A 21,485-nucleotide genomic window follows, 5' to 3' on the forward strand; every position below is an offset into this window, starting at 1 on the left:
AGTGCCAGGAAGAGAGAGGGAAGAAGACGGTGTGTTTGGAGGGGATGGTGGTGAGATAAAAAACAGCCCCATCTTTTCTACTGCTCTTTGAAACCATCGTTAAACAAATGAAAAGCTAATCACAAATTAAGAAAAAATATTTGCAAGACACATATTTGTCAAAGGACTTGTATCCTGAATATATAAAGGGCTGAACAAAATATAAGTATATAAAGAATATAAAGAATTCAACAATAAGACAAACCCAGTTTTTAAAAGTGGGCAAATAATTTGAACCCACACTTCACAACAGTTTTTTCATTTTATTATTTGTATCTCCCAGTTTTGCAATCAAGTCATCCTTGGTTCTAGAGTGCCTCTGGGTTAACACTGCAAAGGGACCAGCTGAGCCCATTTTATACAGACCCTCATGCGACAGTACAACTGTGAAATCATCTGTGGCTCCCTCCATCTCTTACTTTAACTCTCCGTGTGACTGAGTCTCGTTTCCTCATCTGTATAATGGAGAAACCAATACCTCCATCTCTGAGGCATGGAGAGAATCAAATAAGATTAAAAATCACTTTGATAAAGGGCAAAGATATATACTTTTATTGCAGGGGTCCTAGTTTTAGCTCAAGCTGGAGGACTGCACCAGCCTGGAGTTGATGGGCCCAGAGCGGGGCGCTGGAAGGAGATGGAAAGAACTGAGATCAGCCCTGGGAAAGTGAGCAGGGAGAACTACCCAAGGCCCGGTGGTGCCCAAGCTTAGGCCCTTGGATTTGTCTGACTCTGGCGGTGGAAAGAAGCTCAAGGTAGCCTATGAAACAAGAGTTGGGTACTTTGGTGTCCAGGTGGGACCAGGTGAGGAGAGGCATTCTCCGCTCAGCCCAGGAAACGCGGCCTTTTTGGCCCCGGGATAATTCAGTTTGGGGAGTTGGCAGAGCACCTCAGTGGAGGCGCGCACGGACGACCCCTGGTTGTCGGCGAGGCCTCCGCGGTGTCACCGGGAATTTGCCCCAGGAGATACCCCGGGTGGGTGTCATGAAATGCTGGGTGAGCTCTCAAGGCGGGAAGAGACTCCAACACACGGATCATTAGCATTACCGTGGTCCCTTCCGTCCGCACGTGCGCACAAACCGCGGGCTGCGCTCGGGCGGTCAGACTGCTGCGGCGCAGAGCCGGGGATGGAAGGGGCCTTACGAATCCGCCAGTGGAGGAGGAAGACTAGGCCACCGTCGGCCCGGAGCGCCTGCGAGTGCTTCCTCCCAGGCCACACAGCTAAACAAGCACTATTAAACACAAACAAAGAAACAAAGCCCCCCCCAATCCCCCACAAAAAACAAAAAAAACCCCAGCGCTGTTAAACTTCTACGAACGAGTCCCGGTCAGGTGAGAAAAGCGCGCGACTTCCGGCGGAGGAGGCGGTGTAACACCACTGCTTCCGGCCGCTGCGCCTGCGCCTGCGCACTGGGAAACTGCGCCTGCGCACTGCGCAACTGCGCCTGCGCACTGCGCCTGCGCACTCGGTGCTGGCTTCCTGCTGGAGGAACGTACCAACGGCTGGAGAGGAGTGGGTGCGGAGGACCTGCTGACTATCGCTACCGGAGGTCGCCCAGGAACCTGGACCGCCCACCAAGCTCTGCAGGGCCTTTGGCGCCTCAAGGTAGGTCCCGCTGCGGTGCGGGGGTGGGAGCGAGCGGGGCGGCGGATGGCTTGTGCTTACTACCCGCCGCGGGGGCGCGGTCGGCCGCCGTGGGAGCTGCGCCGGCTTCACAGCTTCGCTAGCCCCACTAGCCAGCCAGACCTTTGGCCCTAGGTAAGCCGGGGAGGGGGCGTTGTGGTCACAGACGTAGACTTGGGGGCGAGGCGGCTTTCCCTGACCTGCGCTGCCCGTCGGGCGGCCCAGGTGTCCCCCTTCCAGCTTCCCTCCCTTTCCCAGTGCCCCGCACCTGAAACACCCGGTGAGGCCAGAACTGGACAGCGGCTCGTATCCATCACTCACTCTGTGCCAAAAAGTGTCTTTAAACACTGCTGCTGTGTGCGTACATTAACTCCGTTAATCTTTCACAAGCCAGCGAGGTGGATGCTTTTATCCCTGTCGTATAGGCTCGGACACCGAGGCACGTAGCGGACGAACACAGCTGGTGGGTAGCAGCCAGAATTTAAACCCCCATAGACCGGCTCTGGACTTCATGCTCTCAATCCATTGTGGAGAGCAGCCTCGCAGAAAAGAGCAAAGGGTTCTGCTGGTTTAAAACATCTCATTTTATGTCACTTTTGCATATTGTGAAATCTAATGAAGCTTGGTTATTTAAAGTCTCTCCCTTAGGGTTTAAAAGCAGCCAAATTTGCATGTGGGACAAAACCCCAAAATGTGTAGTGGTTTGCACTACTCTTTTTCTTCCACACATTCCTCTGGTCCCATGCTTTTCTTCATCTTCCATCTCCTCATAGGTGAGCGGGTGGGGGAATGAGAAGCCGAGGACTTGTAGGCTCACCAAGTGCTTTGAAGTCTCCTGGGGTCTGGTGGATAGACAGGAACCACCTCCTCCTCCCCCCCACCCCCCCAGTGCAGGGGCTGAGAGAAGAGGGGGCTGGTAGGACTGGGCAGAGTGAAAACTCAGAGAAAGGTCTGGCATAGGTATCGAATGCCCAGGGTGGACTGAGCTCTGCATGAGGCCCTGGGGTGAGGCAGGCCCAGGAGAAACAGAAAAGTGACCACTGTGCTTCTGGGCATGCGTGTGGGAAAAGGCCTGGTGAGCGCAGTGAGGAGGAAATCTCTGATCCATGGAGCCAGCACACGTGTAAGTGCTGAGGCACTTCCTGTCTCAGGCTCAGCCAGCATGTTGCTAACCCCTCGGGAATCTACAGGCTCTTGGGCATAACTGCCTTGGGCCCTCCCCGTGCCCACACTCAAGGACCTGCCTGCCACCATAGCCGTCCTTCTTTGCTGTGTCAGGAAAAATAAAAAAACTTCTTTCTCATCTGCAAGGATAAACCCACCCACCTGTGCCTTGAGTCCCTCTCCCTCAGGAACTCCTGCCATCAGTCCTCCCTTTCTTCCCACTGTACCTTTTCTCTCTTTTGAGACAGAGCCAAGCCTTTTCCCTCCCACCCCAAAGCGTGACCCTTTGACGTTGCAAGTGCCTGCGTCCCCTGCTTCTCATTGCATAGCCCCGGGGCTCCACTTGCTTATCTGCTGAAGGGATCCTGTCTGTCCTTTCTGGAAAGTCTTCCCTTGGCTTCCCTAACATTACTTAGGTTTTTCTGTGTCTCTGTCCTCTGCCTGTCAGGCATCTTTGGAGTCTGCTCATCCCCTACCCTGCCCACAGTGTCAGTGTTGCCTGGGCAACCACCCTCCACTCTTCTCCCACCGGTGTTTCCCCTCAGTTTCTACGGAGACTTTTACACGGATCTGTATCTTTAGCGCAGACTTCTGTCCCCTGACCCTGTATCTGTCACATCTACTCCTGAAGATTTGTTCCAGAAGAACCTCAAAATCACTATATCTGTAACTGAACTGTATTTAGCAGGGACTGGGGTGTCCCTCTGTATCCCCTCCTCCTCCACACCACAGCCCAAGTATTATCTGCATGGCTCTCCAGACTGTCCCTTCCCCTCCAGTCCCACCTCTGTTACCTGCTCCTGCCCTCCTCCCCACCTGCTTCCCAGGGCTGCACCTGCTGCCTGCCTCATGTGGTCCCACCTGATGCAGCCCTGGAGTCTCCACCTTGTTGCTGTATCAGGTGCGTGTATCAGCTCTTATGAGAAGTGTCACAAACAACTTCTTACTAATAATCAAAGTCCTGGAGTCTATGGGTGATTTTCTTTTTAAATTTTACATTTTAGATTCGTGTCGACTCCAGGCTGGCTCTCCACAGCATCCATCCCGCTGTCATCCTGATGTGCTTCAGTGAAGAGCAAGGGGTGCCGGTCATTGCCCAAGATCCCAGACCTGCCCCAGGGACTGTCGGGATGAGGTTCCTCAAGCAGTAGCCTGGGGTAAGCAACCCTGCCAAGGCAGAATCGAAACTCCCGTGTCACAGACTCGATTTGCCTCTCGGTCAGCCCGTGGCCTGGCTCCACAGCACTTACCCTGCTTGCCTTGCCCTGGTGCCAATAGCCATTTCCAAGTTGTCTTCTCGTCCTGCGCCCCACGTGCCAGCTGGGCAGTGACTATCCTGTTTGTATGTTTAGGGCACGGTGCTGGCTCATGGTAGATATTTGACGAAGTATTGTTAAATGGTCGAGTGGCTCAAGGGTATCTGCAGAGTACAGGTGGGCTGGTGGGACAAGGCTGGTCGGGGAACAGAACAGGGTTGGTGCCCTGGGTTCAGTTAGTGCGTCCTCAGGCGAAGGCTTTGGGGTGTAGCCCAGGCTGCAGCCTAACTCACAGGTATTTTCTTTTTCTCTGCCCTCATCAGTGAGAGCAGGTGGGACATAGGCCTGGTTTCAGTACCGTGTTCTGTGTTCTCGGGAGCAGTGAAGCCTATGGACTGCTCTGGTCCTCCGCTCTGCCACCGAGCATCACGTTGCTGCTCTGGGTTTCTGTTTCTTCAGTCAAGATAAGAGCAAAGGTTAGTCCCCTCTGGCTCTGACATCTAGAGCCCTTCCCCTGGACCACGACGGTGTCTTGTACTTCATTTACCCCTTGATCCAGCCCCTCCACCGCGTCACCTCCCGTGAGCTTCAGACCCCTGGTTTGGTGGTGGCTGACTGGGTCGTCGAGTGATGGGCTTGGGTGGTTGCCTCTCGGTTCTTCCGAGGCCCCTGTGGCTGGAAGGGGCTCCTCGGTGTCGCGTTGTCCACCCTGGTTCACAGCTGAGTCTCGCTTGAGCTGCCCAGCGGGCTCGTCCCCAGTAAAGGCCGTCCTGCCATCCCTGGTGATCCTTCTGAATGTTTACCATCACTCAGTGTCAGAATGTTCTGGTTTAAACCTCCTCATTTAAGCTGCATCTCGCTCTGGTCTGAAGAGATGCACGCTGCTCACTCTCAGCTGTTTGGGGCAGGATCTGCGCCATCTTACTCTGAATCTTCTCTTTCCCAAGGAGACACAGCCTAGCTCACTGGGCTTTTCCTTCCCTCTCATTTGCTTTTCTTCTTTCCGCATGTTTCTCCTCTGACTTCTTCATGTGTCTTTTCTTTGAGAGCCCTGGATTTGACCTCATCTGCAGGAGAATGAACGGGGTGGGGAAGGGAGTCGAGGACTGTGCTGAGGTGTGCGGTCTGAGCATCTGGGTGAACAGGAGTCCTGTGTACTGAGCTCGAGTTGACTGTAGGCCGAGCAGGTGAGGGGAAGCCTGCGAGGGAGTCGTGAGCCGAGAGGGGCTGGCGGTGCTCAGCCGGTGAAGGTGGCCCTGGTCAGGGAGAGGGTGTGGGAGGAGAGACGAGGCCTGGAGACGAGGAAGCCCAGGAAACACCATTAAGGGGCGGGCAGAGGAAGAGGGACTAGAACAGAGACTGAAAAGGAGTCGCAGGTGACAGGAAAGCTGAGGAGATGTGCTGTCCCATAGCTGCGGGTAGCAGCATTCCAGGTGGGGGGCATGGGCAGGTGCTGTAGTGCGGAGAAGCGCGCTGAGGCGGGGCACTAGGGGTCCCTGGGGCCTCAGCGGGAGCACTTCAGGGAGCAGCAGGGGCCGCAGCCAGAGAGGAGTGGGCTTCGAGGGGAGGGGGCGCTGGGGGCCTGCGTCACTGGCATCAGGAGCTGCCCCGTACCACGTGCTCTGACAGAGGCTCGGGAAGCCTCGGGCCGCGTCGCTCCCCGCTACCGAGTGACGTTGCCTGTTTGTGAGGCCCTGCAGGTGCCAGGCACGGCCCGGGTGCCCAGGACGCAGACTGGCCTCCGCACCCCCGTGGCCTGTGCTGACAGCGCCAGCATCCGCAGCTCTTCCCGGGAAGCCTGCCTGACGTCTTGGTGAGGCCCCTCCCGCCGCGGCCCCCCAGCCCTGCAGCGCCACTGCAGCGCCCCTGCACGCCCTGCACCTCGGCTCTTGTCTTCCCTGCCGTGTGTGGGGGGACATTTTATTCTCATCTGCCCCCCGCCAGCCTGGGGGCCACGTGCACACAGGGGCCTGGCCTACCTTCTACTGTATCCATCGCACAGGAAAACTGCCAGTGCCTACCAGCCTCTGGATAAACATTGAAGGAAAAAAGAGATGTGAGTTAACGTGGCAAAGAAGATGGACACAGAAACCACTCCTGTGCAGAGGGCTGGGGGCTCCGGTCGAGGGCTGCTCCGTTGGGTCTGGAGGAGTGAATGTCAGGCTTCACCCAGGAGGTGGCGTCTGGAGAGTTTTGTCCTGGGATTGATTTCATATGGTTACTACGCCTTAAATCCTCTGCTCCCTTCTCTCCCCTCCGGCCTCACTGTCCCGTCAGTGGGCCCCGAAGTGAGTAGGCAGCTGGCTGAGAGCCATTCTCTTCATCTTGCCTTAGATCTTGTCTTGTCTTCTGTCACCTTGCCAGAGGACAGCCTGGGCCTGTCTTCTCATTGCCCCAAGCTCCCAGGCGCGTCAGAAGTTGGAAAAGTCAAAAAGCCCCACAAGAAACACACACTCTCAGGATCCACGGGGCAAGAGTTCCCTGTGTGTGCTGACTCCTCCGTGATCAGAGCCAAGACCCCACCTGCCACGCTGGCTTCTCCTGGCTCCAAGTTCAACACCGGAGCTCTCAACACCCCTTCTGAACTTGGCCGGGGCGCCAGGGAGCACCTGCCAGAAGCTGAGGTCAGACTTGAGTTTGTACGCGAAGGGGAGGAGGCTGCAGTGGCCCCGGGAGAATCAGAAGCCCCGGCTCCCAAAGGAGGAGTGGGAGGGACCTATCCCTGCAGGGGAAGAGACCAGCCCGCGCCTCGGCAGCAGCCTGCGGGTCCCAGCACCTGACCAGGCTTTCCTGGAGGAGCAGGAGGAAGGCCTCCTGGGGCTGCGTGTCCGCAGTGAGAAGAGAGCAGCCAGCCCTGGAGAGGCCTGGTCTTGGCCTGGCTGCCCCCTGTGCAAATTGCCACCCCAGTGCTGGGCAGGATAAGCCAGAGGGAGACTCCGGACACTGTGGCCTCCAGTCCGTGCTGGGGCAGGAGCCCCCGGTGCAGCCTGAGAAGAACGTGTCCAGGTGGAAGGCGAGAGGAGGGGGAGCTGGCAGGAAGGAAGTCGAGGGACCCAGAGCTCAGCTGCAGTCCGGTCGCCTCTGACTTGCTGCTGCTCCAGGCAGCCAGCCCGGACAGGCTGGAGGCAGGCCAGCCTGGCGAGGATGAAGTGGCGAGGCCAGCCGACATCCTCATAGCCGATCTGGCCGGAGAGGCGCGTCACCTCAAGACACGGAAGAAGAGGCGCTTGCTTCCTGGGGAGGACTGCGCAGGCCAAGACCAAGGGCTGGGCTCCCGGGCACTCCCTGGGCCCCCTGGACACCCTGGGTCAGAGACCGTGCCTGACGTGAGACGCTTCTTTACCATCAACTGCAGGAATGTCTGCCGTGTCACGTGCACTCTGTGCCGCCGAGCATCAGACAGGGCAGAGTTAAGGGGCGGTCCCAGCCTTCAGCTCTGGTCTGCCACCTGGCAACTAAGCGCGGGCGGGAGGTGGGGAGGAAGCCAGCTGCAGCCGGCCCTGGGGGGGAGCGGGGAGGGGTGCCCGAAAAGAAGCAGAAGGACCTGCCCACGGGGGCCACCAGCCGTGCCCCGAGGAGCTGCATTCACCATGCTGCCGCCAGGTGCCTCACCTCTGGAAGATGGTGACGGACAGGCGGGCCCGAGCAGCTGGGACAGGCTCGGCCTCCCCCGCCTACTCCCACCCACGGCAGCTGGGGAGGACTGAGGTGGCGTATGTGCCCCCAGCCAGCTCCGAGCACGGGCCTGGAGCCAGAGTGCTGCCGAGTTGCCCTGCAGCCCGGCGCTGCCCCTCTCCTTTGTCTTGGCCCCGCTCTTCAGGAGGTTTAGGGCCCAGGTGGACCGTCGCTACCGCCTGCCGTCTCCAACCGCCTTCTCCCGTGAAGCCCTGCCCCTGCTGCACGGGGCGATGGGCGAGCAGGTGCGTCGGGATGCAGTGGACCGAGGGCAGCCGCGTCCACCTCACTGTTTCCGTGGCAGCCCGGGTCGCGGATGTGGACTACGCGGCTATCACCGCCCACTGTGGGGTGACGCAGCCGGGTGGCCAGCAGGTGGCGTCAGGCAGCCCGAGGAGGCAGGCCACGCCTGGGTCCGACACCTGCCCCTGGACAGGGCTGCGGAGACGGGCCGCGGGAGCTGCAGGGGCCGCTCAGCCTCTGTGGCTTGGCCACAGCTCTGTGCCTGGGCTTCCTGGTGTCGGGCGGCTGCCCGAGTCTGGAGCAGGCTGTGAGGACGGGGGGCTACACCCACGCCCCTCGCTTCACCCACTGCCTCGACTCCCTGGTGGGAAACTTCTGTGTCACCAGCATAGTGTCCAGATCATGCTGGGCATGGCTAGGGCCATCTGCAGCCACCTCCAAGGCTCTGCGGAAGCCCGGCAGCTCCTCCCAGCTGCAGCGGCAGTGCGGCCTCCCAGCCCACCAGCCCTTCTTGGGGCTCTCGCATCCCTGGGTGTCCGCCTACCACTTGCTGGAGTGGCTGGAGAAGCGGCAGCTGGGGAAGGCAGGGGCGGCGCCGTCGGCCGTGTTGCGGAGCCTGACGGACAGTCTGGTCAAGCTCCCGCAGCCCTTCTGGATGGAGGTCCGGGAGGCGAGCGCCGCGCAGGCCGCCTTCAGCCTGGTGCTGCCCCAGCTGTGCTACCTGCACGTCTTCCTGGCGCAGGTTCGGGGGCGCTTTGAGGAGCGGAGCACCGGGGAGATGGGCGCGGCCGTGCGGCTGGCCGAGGGCCTGGCCCTGCAGCTCTCCACAGACCACCAGCTCCCTGAGCTCTTCCACCGTGAGGAGTTCGTGCTGGCGACCCTGCTGGACCCCACTTCAAGGGCAGGATAGAGGCTGCCCTCCCCGAGGGGGCCGACATCAACCATTGGAAGCAAGTTCTCGTGTACGAGGTGAAGGAGCTCGTGGTGTCTGAGTACTCCTGCCGCCCTCCCCTTCCCTGCAGGGCCCCACTGCTGTGCGTGTGGGACGCCCCTGAGCTGCGCAGGAGCCAGGAGCCCTGGGGCCGACGGGAAGGGCCGGGAAGCGCCCGAGCAGAGAAGCGGGACCTCTGGGTCCTTGCTGCTGGGCCAGAGGGAGAGGAGCCTCCTGGAGCAGGTGGAGAGCGGGGGGCTGCTGGTCTCAGAGAGGGGCGGCGCTTCCCTCTCCACGGAGAGCCACCTGGTCAGCATCATCCGCAAGAAGTACCTGCGTGAGAACGAGACAGTGGGTGCCCAGGAGGACCCCCTGCTTACTGGCAGAAGCGGCGGGACGTCCGGCCAGACCTGGCGAGACTGGCCACCATCTATCCTGCGCCCTGACGGGCGCCTTCTCTGCAAGTGTCTTTGCGTCCCTGGGCAGCCCCGCCATCGTGGAGCATGACTCCCCTCTCCCAGGGGAGATGGCTGAGCGTCTTCTCTTCTTGAAGACCAACCTGGAGCATCTCCCAAGCTACACCCACGCCCTTTATCTTCCCCAGCAGGGACCTGGCCGAGGCGCGCAGGCCGGTGAGTCTGACCGCAGGGTCCGATGCCCTGAGAAGCTGCCTGTGGGAAGTCTGCGTAGATGACGGGAGGGGGCACAGTGTCGCGTCCTAGGACATTAGACGGGGACAGCCAGGCTCCAAAACTTGTTCGGAAGGAATGAGGACAGTTTCTCAGTTCTTGACAGATCGTCATTTTCGTTTTCGCGGAGATGTCATCTTCCATCTGCCCACTGCTGGAGTCACTGCCGGCAGTATGGGGGCGGGAGGGCGGGCTCTGGTCATCGGTGACTCTGAGTTGTACCACGCAGCGTATGGACCGCGGTGCTCCTTGAAAGTGTCGCTGGGCGAGGGGCCCTACACGCGGCTTGTCCGTGTGTGTCGGGGCGGCAGGCCCTCGAGGTCTGTGTTCTCAGCAGCCAGGCCCTGTGCGGGATATCCTCAGCCACCTAGGGCCTGGGGAAGCCGTGGACACTCTTCCTGGAAAGGAAAGAAACCCTAATATGATGGAGGGAGGTGCCCACACGCACACCGGTCTTCTTAGGGTCTGTGCTTGCCCGTGGATCCTGGGGTTCCCAAGAGCCCTGGTGGAGGGCACCGCCCAGCTCCCGCGAGCGTGTGATCGAGGAGAGCTGGGACGCCCAGTCATCACGTGGCCGTTGTCGCCTGTAGTTTGTTTTCAGACTACTGGAAGCCTTGGGGTTTCTTCTTTCTACAGTGAAAGCAGTCTGAGGAAGCAAGAAAGGGCATGTATCCCAGTGACTGACCGGCCTGAGTTCCTTTAGGGTCGAGTGCAGGACCTGAGGGCATGGGGCCCAGGCTCTGGTGGGATCAATGGGAAAAGAAGGAAGGGTGAGGCCGGAGTGTTTGGGGCGGGGCTCGTCACACCCAGAAGACACAAGTCCAGCTCCGCTGGGCCGCTGGCAGAGGGACTTTGAGAGGGAAGGGGGCGTGCAGAGGCACCAAGGCCTAACTTGCACTTTGGCCCTGGCTGTGCGGTTGAGCCCGGGAGCTTGTCCCTTCGCTTCCCCTGTGTCACTGTGACTAATTCACTGTAGGACGTTCGGAAGTTACTGAGAATGTGAGGAAGCAGGAAAAATTCACCGTAATCCTTTCACTCAGCCTCTATGAAAACTTTGACGTATTTCCTTTTTTACCTTGAGGTCACATCCTCTGTGCTAGTTAGTATGCTGTATTTTCAGTTTAACAGTGTAACATGGCATTTTCTTGAATAAGGTTTTATACAGATCGTGTTCAGTGGTCAGAGCACCACGATAGGAAGTGAAGTCTCACCTCCACACCGCTCAGGTCGTGTCTTCTTCCCCAGCTGCTGCAGGGCATGTCTGCACAGGCTCCCTGTGAGGAGAGGCCAGCGCGCCTGGGGGAGAGGCTGGGACTAGGGCTGCGCTCCCTTAACGTCTGGACTCTGCATCCAGTGCATTTGGGTGGTGAGATCAGGGCCTGGCCCTGGACCTCTCCCTGTCTCCCTGCCTCCCTTCCTTAAATTGCACGTGGGTCTCAGACTTCAACGAGAATCACCTGAGAGCATCTTAAAGCTGAGGCGTCCTGTCCCTCCCTCGCAGGTTCGGGTGTAGTAGGTCAGGTGGGGGCAGGGATGTCATGCGCCCTAACTAAAGCAGTCCAGGGGGTCGTGTATTGGTCAGTGCTGCCACCCCTCGAGTTCCTCCTGGGAGGGGCACTGTCCCCTTGCTCTCTGGCCTCCCCTCAGCGGCTGTCCTTGTTCTCGGAGAGGGGAGGCCTGAACCGGCGAGGCACCAGGGTTGGGGGGTGTGAGGAAGACGAGGGCAGTGAAAGGGAGGAGATGAGAAGCTTGACGGTCCCGAGCTTGGGGGCTTGGGCTCTGGAGAGGTGGTTCTCAACCGGGGGCAGTTTTGTCCCCCAGGGGCCATTGGGCAACGCCTAGAGATGTTTTGGTTGTCACAGCTTGTGGGGGGATTGCCACTGTCCTCTCGCGGGTGGAAGACAGGGACGCACAGAGGAGCCTCCGCGGCAGAGACTTACCCCGGCCCCAGGTGGCAGCAGTGCCGGGTCCGAGAACCCTGTGCCAGGTTGTGGTCGGGAGGGAATGGGGCGGAGGAAGGGGCCCCAGTTCACCGAAGCGGCCCGGTGACTGTCCACCTGAGGCTGCTCCGAGCTGAACCATTTCTTCCCTAGACTTGGCTCTGCCCTGCCCTGGCGACTCACGGCATCCTCTTCTGGCCCATTCCCTACATAGGTAAACTGACACTCAGAACTGCTGGCTCTGAACAAGGGAAGATGGGCTTCCCCCCGGAGATCCGGAGTTACCTGTTTCAGTCATAGCCTTGTCTGTGTGACCGAGTCCTTTTCACAGACACACGTTGGGCCAGTGCCTCTGTTCGCTCATTTCCATAAGAGGACCAGGGTGATTCTGGTTTTCTGGAGGAACGTTGACGCCGTTGCATGTGGACGAGCCGTTCTCGCATTGCGCGGAGCCTGCTGTCCGCTGCTGGCCTCTGCGTTGGCTGGGTTTGCACAGGCGTGTGGGCCCCGGCCTGGTTGAAGTGTGCAGATTTGAGGTAAAGTGGGGCACAGGAGCGGAGCAGAGGTCATGGACACGCTGGAGAATCAGGGTTTGACTGCGGTGCTGTTCATCTAACTGCAGACAAGGGCGTGGGACCCAGGGCCGAGGGCACAGAGCCAAGTGCTGGCGGGGCACGTGTCTCCTGCCAGATGGGACCTTGGGGGCACAGGAGGCCTGATGTCCAGTCCCAGTGCCATCTTTCCGCACCCCTGTCCTCTTCCGCAGAACGTGGGCACGCGCACACCGTTCTCTGCCCGCCCCCTTGTTCTTTCTCTCCCTTTGCGCACCACCTCCATCCCCATCGCTGGCGGGGTTCCTCAGGGTACCGCTTCCCCCACAGCCCGTCGCCCCGGCGGCGGCGGGGCATTTGGACACGGGGCTGGTGGCTCTTGCCTGGAGGCCTGGCGTGTTGTCCTCCCCACCCCCGGCTGCTCAGCGGTCCCCTCCGTTCAGCCTCGAGCATGTGGGTGTTGGCCCGACTTCAGCCCCTGGCTGTACCCCAGGGCTCCCTGACCGCTTTCACCCCCAACGTAGTGGCTGGGAGGATGTGCGCGCCCCTGGAGAGAGGCCCGCAGATACTGGAAGAGGTGGTGTCCCCCCGAGGCTGGCCCGTTGCGCCTCGCTCTCACAGACGGTGCCTGGACCCCGTCATCCTGGACTCGCCGCTGCCTCCTGAGGCCGATGCCACAGGACACCCCAAGTGCAAGACGGGAGCCCGGCCTCCAGTCACATGGCCAGGTTCCGGGCACACGTTCTCCTCCCTCCTCGCCCTCAGGCGGGTTCCTCGTCTCTGGCTATCTGGCTAGTGCTTTTATGGCCCATCTCTGGTGCCCGGTGCCCTGTGGGCCAGAGCAGGTTTAACCAACGTGGAGGTGACTGCATCGCTCGCTGCTTACAAACCCAGCAGGTGCTTCCCCAGAGTGACCAGGTTTCTTAGCGGGTACCTCCATGCCTTTTGGACAGAAACATTGGTAGAAGTGAAGGAGGAGCTGGGCTGCTGAAGACTGGAGGGGGCTGGGGAAAGACGTAGGGCTCCTTCTCAGAGACGGTGGGGGTCAGACGTGTTAGCAGCCTCACCAGCGTCCTGGGGCGTGCGGGAGGAGCTCTGGGTCTGATTTCCTTGGAGGGGGTTCTGAGGAGCGGCGTTGCTATGGAAACGCAGCCTCGGGGCCTGGCGGGGGCTCTGGAGCCCCAGGTTTTGCAAACAGCAGGAGTGAATGGCTCCTTGTTTCTCTGCAGGCCTCAGCCAGCCCGGCCTGCGCCCGGCCAGAGTCTGTGGGGTTGGGGAGCTGCCACTTGGAGCCGAGGTCTGCTTGTTTTCCTCTCCTAGACCCTGAGCCTTCTGCGCTTGCTCGCATCGCCGGCGTCCCTCCCCCTGGCCTCCTGCCTCGCGCTCTTGTCTTGCACTGACACCTGGGTTTCTGCCACCCCACGGCCACTGGCGACTAGAAAGTACCCTCCCTCCCCTTTTCTGGATCCAACATAGGTGCCACCCTGCCCCTCCCTCCAGGACGGCTTCCTTGACTGCCCGGCCTCCCCTCCCCAACCCCCCTTTGCCCGTGTTTGCAGCTGGAACCATGCTATCTGGCTGGCAGCGATGGGCACTGTTCTGTTGGTGCCACAGTGAAGAGCTGGTATTGACAGGCAGGTTCGGGGAGCAAAGGTGAGGGGCCTGGCAGTGCTGCCACTTACTCCCTGTGCCTCCGCTGTCCCTCCCCTCCCTCGACCTCAGTTTCCTCATCAAGGACTGAAGGCTGAGCCCTCAGGCCCCACAGCTGCCACCAGAGGTCACAAGTTGGCCCGTGGAACGTGGAAACCACTTTGAATTCATTGCTGATTTTTTAAAAAATTGTCAAGAAGCCCCAGGTGCTCTCATTTGTGTTTGCCAATGCATGGGTCTCCCAGGAAGGAAACGAGATTGGCGATGATGGTGACCTGTTATCTCTTCAAAAATAAGTGTAAATGGTTAAAAGGAAACACCTCAGAGTTAATACAGGTAATCGTGAGCAGTTACGAGAAAGGAAAGTAATGAGATTGTGTCGCCGGAGCAGATTTGGGAGACGGGAAGAATTGGTAAAGGCGGGCCTGAATCCCATCCAGCATGGCCATAACCGCCAGGGCCGAGTCAGGACCCCCTTAGGCAAGGGCCTGTGCCTGGCCCACCTCCCTCGGAGGGGCTCTTGACCCTCCTGTGCCCTGGACTCTTGTCCTCAGGTCCCGCCGGGCCGTCTAGGTCTCTGGCCCTGGCGGTGGAGGCTGGGCGGTCACTGAGGTTCTCAGAGGCCCGCTTACTCTTTGACTGTTTCTCCTCAGGGACCTGCTGGCCCTTGAGCGGGGGTGTCGGAGACAGGCGTCCAGCCCAGGCCGAGTGGACGGGGCGTCCTTTGGGGTGAGCAGCCCGCTGACCGCCAGTGGCACCTGTGTCACTGTGACGGAGCTGCCGGGGCCCCAGCCACCTGGACCCACTTCGTCTCATGGAGCCTCGGGGTGAGAATTCGGGAGAGGCCAACGGGGTGCGCGTCACCCCTCAGCTGCTCAAGGCGCGCTCGGGTGAGTTCGCCCTGGAGTCCATCCTGCTGCTGAAGCTGCAGGGCCTGGGGCTGGTGGACCTGGGCTGCCTGGGGGAGTGCTTGGGCCTCGAGTGGCTGGACCTTTCGGGCAACGCGCTCACCCAGCTGGGCCCGCTGGCCTCCCTGCGCCAGCTGGCCGTGCTCAACGTGGCCAACAACCGGCTGACGGGGCTGGAGCCCCTGGCCGCCTGCGAGAACCTGCAGAGTCTCAACGCTGCAGGCAACCTCCTGGCCGGCCCCGGGCAGCTGCAGTGTCTGGCGGCGCTGCCGGGCCTCGAGCGCCTGCGGCTCCGCGACCCCTCGGCCCGGCTCAGCAACCCGCTGTGCACCAGCCCCTCCTACTGGGCCTCGGTCCGAGAGCTGCTGCCCGGCCTGAAGGTCATCGACGGCGAGCGCGTGAGCGGGCGCGGCAGTGACTTCTACCAGCTGTGCCGGGACCTGGACAGTTCCTTGCGCCCCAGCTCCAGCTCCGGCCCGCGAGCCGTGGAGGCCCAGCCCTGGGTGGAGCCCGGCTACTGGGAGTCCTGGCCCACGCGCAGCAGCTCCATCCTGGAGGAGGCCTGCCGCCAGTTCCAGGACACGCTGCAAGAGTGCCACGACCTGGACCGCCAGGCCAGGGACAGCCTGGCCCAGGCCGAGCAGGCGCTCAGCCCCGCCCGCGCCACTTCCTTTGTCTTTTGAATGCACCCTGTGGCCGTGGCCCTTGGGGTTGGCACGCTGTGGCCTCCCTGCTTTTCTTCATGGTTTCATCATGCTGGCCACTGGCCCTGCACACGGGCGTGTTATGGGCCCCCTTGCCTAAGAGCAGCCCCCCTCCCTCTCACACCTCCATCCATCAGGGACACAGCTCCCTTGGACCCTCCTCAGGCAGCTGGCACCGTGTGAGGCTGTTCTGCACCTACGCTTGCTCCTGGGAGGAGGCCCGGCCTCCTCGTGTCCGTACCTGCTGCCACTCCCGGCTGCCTGAGCCTGAGGCTTAGGGGAATAAAGTTGCTTGGTCCTAAGGCTAAAGGTGAGCGGCAAGGATGGCGAGCCTCCTGCCCGGCCCGTCCTGGGAGAGGACGCGGCGGAGCTCGGAGCGTGGAAGCCGCATCTTCCAGGTTGGCCTGTCCAAGTGACCCTGTGCTGTGCCCCCCTGGGGTCTCCCTGAAGCTTCCACTGCCATGCCCACCCGTGCCAATCCCCATTAAATACTCGTGTTTTAATTTGCATCTCTGCCTGTCATTGCGTGTGGGCCCCTGAAAACGAGCCTGGGTCCCTGCTGCCTCTGGCCTGTCCTGGGGAAGGAGGAGCACACAGCTTACTGGGTGTCCTTCTGATGGGAGGCATCGTGCTCGCCCTCGCCCTCACCCTCTCGGGGCTTTGCTTCCTCCCCGTGAGGCTGGAGCACTGGGGCCCTTTCCTCCCGCTGCTCTCAGGAGGGAGGGAAGGAATGCGAGGGGAGGAGAGAACGCAGCTCTAGAGCACTTTTATTAGGGACAATGGGACAGTCCTCCCTGGGCGCAGAGAAGGGAGGGCGGGCTTTCACTTGTTAACCTCCCTCACGCTGCTTCCAGGAAGCCGGGTGAAATTCTAGAGGGAAGGGAAGAGAAACTAAGACTGGGTATGACGGGGGCTGTTTGGGCCCCGCCCCAGCTGTCTTCAGGCTCCCGGCCCCTCTCCTCCTGCCTCCCGCAGCGCAGCCGCCGCAGCTCCAGCCTCCTCTCCATCCCTGCCCCACCTGGCTGGCCTCCGCCTAGTCCTTCCTCCCTCCTTCCTGGCGGGCCACCTACCAGTCAGGCCTCAGCTGGGGGGCAAGGCTTTGAAGAACGCGAACTGCCCGGGGAAGTAGTGGCCGTGAGGGTCCTCGCCGGCGCGCTCCACCCTGCTGCACTGGGCCTCCTGGCGCTCCTGCAGCTCCTGCGGCAGCCGCACCGCTCAGGCCGTGCCCCCTCCACGCCCCCATCCCCCAGGCCCAGAGCCCTCCTCGCCCCTCCATGCAGGCTTCCGCCTCCGACCTCTCCCACAGGCCCAGTTTCTGTCCACCAGCTCCCTCCCCAACCTCTGCTCCCTCCTCCGCGCACTCTTACCTGTTGAACCTGTGTCTCTATGGGGCAGTGGACCATCCGGCCCAGGACTTTATCTTCAAGGTCCAGCTTGATGCAGGCCAGGCATTTCCGCTTTCTCTGGGGAGGGGCGCATAGAGCCCAGAGAGGAAACGGGTGAGTGAGGGGAGGCCTGCGGCCCCGAGGGTGAGAGTGGGAGCTGGGGGGCAGCATACAATGGGGGTTCCCCTGGCAGGCCAGGTGGTTCCAGGCTCAGCCCACCCTCAGACCGGGAAATTTCGGAAGTCAAACCATCCTGCAGTTTTCTATGAACCCTGAGTGAGTGTGTGTGCGCACGCGCGCGTGTGTGTAGGTGGGAGTCCTCGTCCAGGTGGGTTCTCCCTACCTGACTTCCACCTGAGCTGCTCTGCTGTCATCTGTTATATTTATTTGTATTTTCTTGTAAGATTTGAACACAATGGTCCTGGTATAAAAGTCTAGAAAACCACTCGTATAATCCAGTCCCTCCCTTAACAGATGGAGGAAACTGAGGCCTTCAGAGAACCTGGGAAGTAACAGGGCTGGTGGTTGGCAGAGCTGAGACTGGACACCAGATGGTTGCGTTCCGGCCCCAGGATCGCCCCCATGGCAGTGACTTTGCCCCCAAGGTGGCTGATGACAATCGAGCCCTGTTAGGAACCAGCCCGGGCTGGGCCATCTCCACTTGAAAACACACAGGAAATGGGGCATTCACCAGGCCTAGGGTGGGGACCACCCGAAGCCCATACCATGGCCTTCTTCCACCGGTGACGCGAAGCCTGAGAGAGGAACTTGGATGGCATGGAAGGTGGACCCACTCTGAAGAGCATGTGTCCTCGGGGGTAGCCCAGCCGGCCCTCCTCCTGCCTGTCCAGGCCCCCAGCCCACCTGCAACCATCACAACCACCAGCCGAGACAGGCAAGTCAGCTGCCAGGGAGGCTGCTCCGCCCTGGGGTCCCCAACCTGAGGCTTCTCGCTGGATCTCCTCCTGAACCCCAGTCGCACAACCCCGCGCTGAGCGCATGCCCCGTCGCATGCACGTGCCTTCACTCACCCCGCTGGGCTTGACCTTGCACTCCGCTTTCTTCCAGTCCTTCTTCCGGCAGTTCGTCTGCTGGAGCTTAAACTCCAGCCTCACAAAGGTCCCGGCCGGGAAGGGCTACCCACAGACAGAGGAAGGCCAGCAGTCAGCTGAGCAGGCATGGCCCTTCCTGGACGTGACCTGTCCCTCCTCCCTCCCCCCCACCGTGAGACAGCACGTCCCTGGAGATGGCTGGGCTGGCTGGCCCTTCTCTGGAGAGCTGGGCGCCTCCGGGGCCCAAGCGCCTTTGTACCTCCTCCCTGGGAACATGCCGACCATCCCCCTCCCCTCCCTGGGGTGCCGCTCACCGTGTCCATGGCACTGTCCACACCGGTCTCCCGGAAGGCCCACTGCACGGGCGGATGCTTGTGGAACTCCTCCAGGGCCACCTGCAGGCCCAGGTGCTGGGCCGCCGTGAGCTCATCCTTGCCCAAGCCCATCACGCCCGGCCACAGGGCCAGCGGGAGCAACAGCTGCCACATGGCTTCACCTTAGTCCCCCTGACCCTGCGAAGGGTATGTGTGGATCCTCAGCTCATGTGCCAGCCCGCGGAGCCACCAACTCCCGGGCCCTGTGGCTTGGGGACCACATCTGGTAGAGCTCTGGGCAGAGGTGCAGGGACAGGGAGTGGCGCTTTGCAGAGATTCCCCTGGTATTCCCCTGGCCCTTCCCCTCCCCTCCCCTGCCCCCACTGTTCCCAGGTCCAGCTCAGGGCGGCTTTGGCCCTGTCCTGGGTAGGTGCTGAGTTGGCTGTGGTCCTCAGGCCAGCCTTGGGGGCAGCACTGTTGCCCCCTCCAGCCCTCCCCTGCTTTTCTGGCCCATCTTCTCTGACCCCAGTCCCCAGACTGCTGGCTCTGTGGGGTCCCGGGCCCTGACCCTCAGCCTGCGGCCCCCGCCCCCCTACTGGAGGTGGGGAGGGACAGGCCCAGAATGGAGGCCAGCTGGAGGCTGAATATTTTGGGGAGGACGTAAACACGAGGGAGGGGCCCAGAGCGGGTGGGAAGTGGGAGGATGCTTAACCCTCCCTGTGCTGCAATGGCCCGGTGCCCTTGGCCCTCCGAGCCCCCCACCCCAGAAATGGGGGCCTCGGCCCCACCAGGGCTTTCTTTCCAGAGCAGACCCTCCCTCCCTAGCTGTTTTTTCTGGAGCTTTCGCCACCAGCCCTCTCCCAGCCCTCTGATCCCGCCTCCCGCAATCCATGACTGGGGTCTCCTGAGGGCTGGACCCTCCCCGGGAACTCTGCCTGTACAGTCTTCTTGGGACCAGAAGGCCACAGATGTGGAAACTGAGACCCCCGCGGTGAAAAGCGACCAGGGTCTCCCCGTGAAGCGAGGGCCCACAGACAAGTTGCCCAATCTTGCCCTTTGGAGCTGTGCCCTTTGCCCGCCCCATCCTCCCGTCCAGCTGTCCTGCCATTCTCCCCCCCTCACCTCCTTTCTTGCGCCTTGGGGTCTCTCCTACGCTTCCCCTCCCGAGGCCACGGCCGAGGCCTACTCCTGGCCAGGCTGTCAGCCTATTCCCGGCACCCTCTCCGGCGTCTCTCGGGTCGGCCCCCATCTCCTCCCCTCCCACCTCCTGGGCCCCTCCAGCTCCCAGCAGCTGAGGCTCCTCCCCCCCGCTAGGACCGCCCGCCCTCCCGGGACTTCCCTCCCCATCCCACCCTCCCCTCCCCTCTCCTCCCGCTGCCCCCGCAGAGGAGCCCCAGCTGTTGGCCTTCTCGGCTGGGCTCGGCTGGCCAGGCTTCGCAGCGGGATGTGGGACTGCCCTGCCCCCCAGGTAGGGCTGCCCTTTCCTTAGGCCCTTCCCGGGCGACCAGTCCCTCGCGTCCCCGAGACACGGATTTCAGGAAATTCTTGCCAGAAACACAGACATCCTCAAAACCACATGAGACCTTGAGTCATTTGATCCCTCCCCCTGCTTCCTGCGCCCTAAAGCCGCTCTGAGAGGGAAGGCGTCTCCTTAGAGGTGACTCTGGGGTCTGACCACCTCCAACACCAGCAAACGTGTCCAGTCGTGAAGGATCACGTCCCACCCATGGTGGCGACAGACTGCAGCGTCTCATGTGGGTGAAGGGTGAGGTGGGATTCACAAGGCTGATGGGGAGTCAGGGAAGACAGGGGTCCCAACTCCTGCTGGTCCTGAGCAAATAAGAACAAGCTCTGGGACTTGGTGTGTCCGCCACCAGGGCTGATCTCCCACAGAGAGGACCTCATTTAACTGCCCAAATCCCTGGAACTTCTGCTCCCTTCTCTGTGAGGGGGGGGGGTCAGAGACCCTACATTTAGGGGTTGTTTTGAGGATTAAATGAGCAAAGTGGAAAGTGACAGATGACCCAGTGTTTGGCACAACTTTTTCTTCCCTTCCCTATGTACGCCTGCCAGGATTCTCCACGTGGAGCTGAAACCTTCCTTTGCAGTGTGCTCTGGAGGCGCCAGAAAGATCCTTGGCTTCAGTTAGCCAGTTCTGGTGGCTGAAATCCCACCATCGACATTTCAGTCCCATCTGTGAGCTGTGGACAATCATTAAGCAGAGATGAGAGCTGGGGTCTTTGTTCTCCAGGAGCTTCCGAGGTGGGGGCTAGAGAGACAATAGGCGTGCAGAACACATTTCCCAGCCCAGGGCCTCGTGCTGGGGGACGTCCTGGGGGTGGGTGACCAGAGAAAACTTTGAGCTGAGGACAAGCTGGGACAGAAGTCCTCCTGCCTTTGGTAGGGGCCGTAGGAGGCCTGGGGGGGCAAGGGAGGCTTGGCGCAGCTTGGTGGCAGCCGGCAAGGAAGGAGGCTGGGGGCTGGATGCAAATACAGTGTAGGTCACACAGCGAGACAAAGTTCCCTTTGGGTGAAAGGAACGTGAGGGGCGGGCAACCGCACTGCAGGGCAGTCACGGGTGGGGACATGTGAAGGGGCTACTTAACACACATTCATGAGCTCAGCACCAGGTGACACGTCCCAGCCCAGGGGAGCGGTGACAGCACTTAGCTACTTAGTAGTGGTTAATGATACTCCCGGGCATCACAGTTGAAAGTGGAGATTCACATATCCGAGTCGTTCTGGCAAAGTTCTCCAATAACCGAACTGAGTACCTAAAACATTTTCCTTTAATGTTTGCTGCCACAGAGACAAACCAGTGTATGTTTTTTCAGAGAATCAATTTGACCTTGAAGCAAAAGCATATCACTTTCAAAACTCCACCTGTCTGAGTTAGGCACATTCACTACTTTTTGTATCAACTCAGTATAATTGACATAAATTCAAAAGAATATTGCATGATTCAAAAGCAACTATAAATGTATCAAATCGACAAACTATTCTTCAATTTTTGCTTGTAAATTTTGCAGCCACTTTACATCGTGCTGTCTACTGTAATTAAAACCCTTTACGTATTGATTCATGTGAGAAAAGTATGCAAAGTCATAATTATTGATCTCTATTAGTAAAAGATTTAATTTGAAATTCTTATATTTGTCTGGACAGGTCACAAATGAACTTTTCCTTTCTTTGGAGCTTCAGACGTACCTTGATCATACGTAGTGTGATATTGGTGAGAACATTTACACTGACATTTAAAATCTTTGATTGCTGAATATTTGGTTAACATTCTTTTTTGTTTCAAGAAAATCTTGGCGTTAAAAAAAAAAAAAAAGAAAATCTTGGCGTTAACAGTGCAGT

General features: G+C 60.0%; 3 protein-coding genes and 1 long non-coding RNA gene across 8 annotated transcripts; 2 read left to right on the forward strand and 2 right to left on the reverse strand.

Annotated features, from left to right (window-relative positions):
• Positions 1 to 287: 287 nt before the first annotated feature.
• On the reverse strand, positions 288 to 1,373 carry LOC109549758 (uncharacterized). Its single transcript, XR_002176156.3, has 2 exons — positions 1,087 to 1,373; positions 288 to 525 (listed from the first exon to the last, which is right to left on the reverse strand). It is a non-coding gene; the product is annotated as an uncharacterized lncRNA (long non-coding RNA).
• A 118-nt stretch (positions 1,374 to 1,491) lies between these two features.
• On the forward strand, positions 1,492 to 15,883 carry LRRC61 (leucine rich repeat containing 61). 5 transcript variants are annotated; one of them, XM_073810058.1, is made up of 4 exons: positions 1,507 to 1,645; positions 3,655 to 3,728; positions 3,832 to 3,984; positions 14,416 to 15,883. In XM_073810058.1, exon 4 carries the CDS (start codon positions 14,577 to 14,579, stop codon positions 15,351 to 15,353), a length of 777 nt encoding a protein of 258 aa, XP_073666159.1. In that variant the 5' UTR covers positions 1,507 to 1,645; positions 3,655 to 3,728; positions 3,832 to 3,984; positions 14,416 to 14,576; the 3' UTR covers positions 15,354 to 15,883. The 5 variants fall into 5 exon arrangements, with proteins under 5 accessions (XP_033719344.1, XP_073666159.1, XP_073666158.1 ...); XM_073810057.1 differs by having other exon boundaries at positions 1,510 to 1,645; positions 3,607 to 3,728; XM_073810059.1 differs by lacking the exon at positions 1,507 to 1,645 and adding an exon at positions 4,407 to 4,559 and having other exon boundaries at positions 1,683 to 3,728.
• Positions 4,566 to 9,034, forward strand: ZBED10 (Putative protein ZBED10P). The gene has a single exon (XM_073810063.1). The coding sequence runs from the start codon at positions 8,657 to 8,659 to the stop codon at positions 8,909 to 8,911; it is 255 nt and encodes an 84-aa protein (XP_073666164.1). The 5' UTR covers positions 4,566 to 8,656; the 3' UTR covers positions 8,912 to 9,034.
• A 241-nt stretch (positions 15,884 to 16,124) lies between the features above and the next one.
• RARRES2 (retinoic acid receptor responder 2) lies at positions 16,125 to 19,383 on the reverse strand. The gene is made up of 6 exons (XM_033863455.2): positions 19,248 to 19,383; positions 18,126 to 18,323; positions 17,791 to 17,895; positions 16,742 to 16,837; positions 16,445 to 16,571; positions 16,125 to 16,244 (listed from the first exon to the last, which is right to left on the reverse strand). Exons 2-5 carry the CDS (start codon positions 18,297 to 18,299, stop codon positions 16,455 to 16,457), a joined length of 492 nt encoding a protein of 163 aa, XP_033719346.1. The 5' UTR covers positions 18,300 to 18,323; positions 19,248 to 19,383; the 3' UTR covers positions 16,125 to 16,244; positions 16,445 to 16,454.
• Positions 19,384 to 21,485: the final 2,102 nt, after the last annotated feature.

This window comes from Tursiops truncatus, chromosome 9 (assembly GCF_011762595.2).
Source record: "Tursiops truncatus isolate mTurTru1 chromosome 9, mTurTru1.mat.Y, whole genome shotgun sequence".
Taxonomy (NCBI): Eukaryota; Metazoa; Chordata; class Mammalia; order Artiodactyla; family Delphinidae; genus Tursiops; species Tursiops truncatus.

What these genes read in the sequence shown, in the direction of transcription:
- ZBED10 (XM_073810063.1), top strand. Translation starts at nt 8,657, where the DNA reads ATGGAGGTCCGGGAGGCGAGCGCCGCGCAGGCCGCCTTCAGCCTGGTG.
- LRRC61 (XM_033863453.2), top strand. Translation starts at nt 14,577, where the DNA reads ATGGAGCCTCGGGGTGAGAATTCGGGAGAGGCCAACGGGGTGCGCGTC.
- RARRES2 (XM_033863455.2), bottom strand. Translation starts at nt 18,299, where the DNA reads ATGTGGCAGCTGTTGCTCCCGCTGGCCCTGTGGCCGGGCGTGATGGGC. An exon ending in TGGACAGTGCCATGGACACG is followed by an intron (nt 17,896 to 18,125) that starts GTGAGCGGCACC and finishes GTCTGTGGGTAG; the next exon opens with CCCTTCCCGGCCGGGACCTT. An exon ending in TAGAGACACAGGTTCAACAG is followed by an intron (nt 16,572 to 16,741) that starts GTAAGAGTGCGC and finishes CGGCTGCCGCAG; the next exon opens with GAGCTGCAGGAGCGCCAGGA.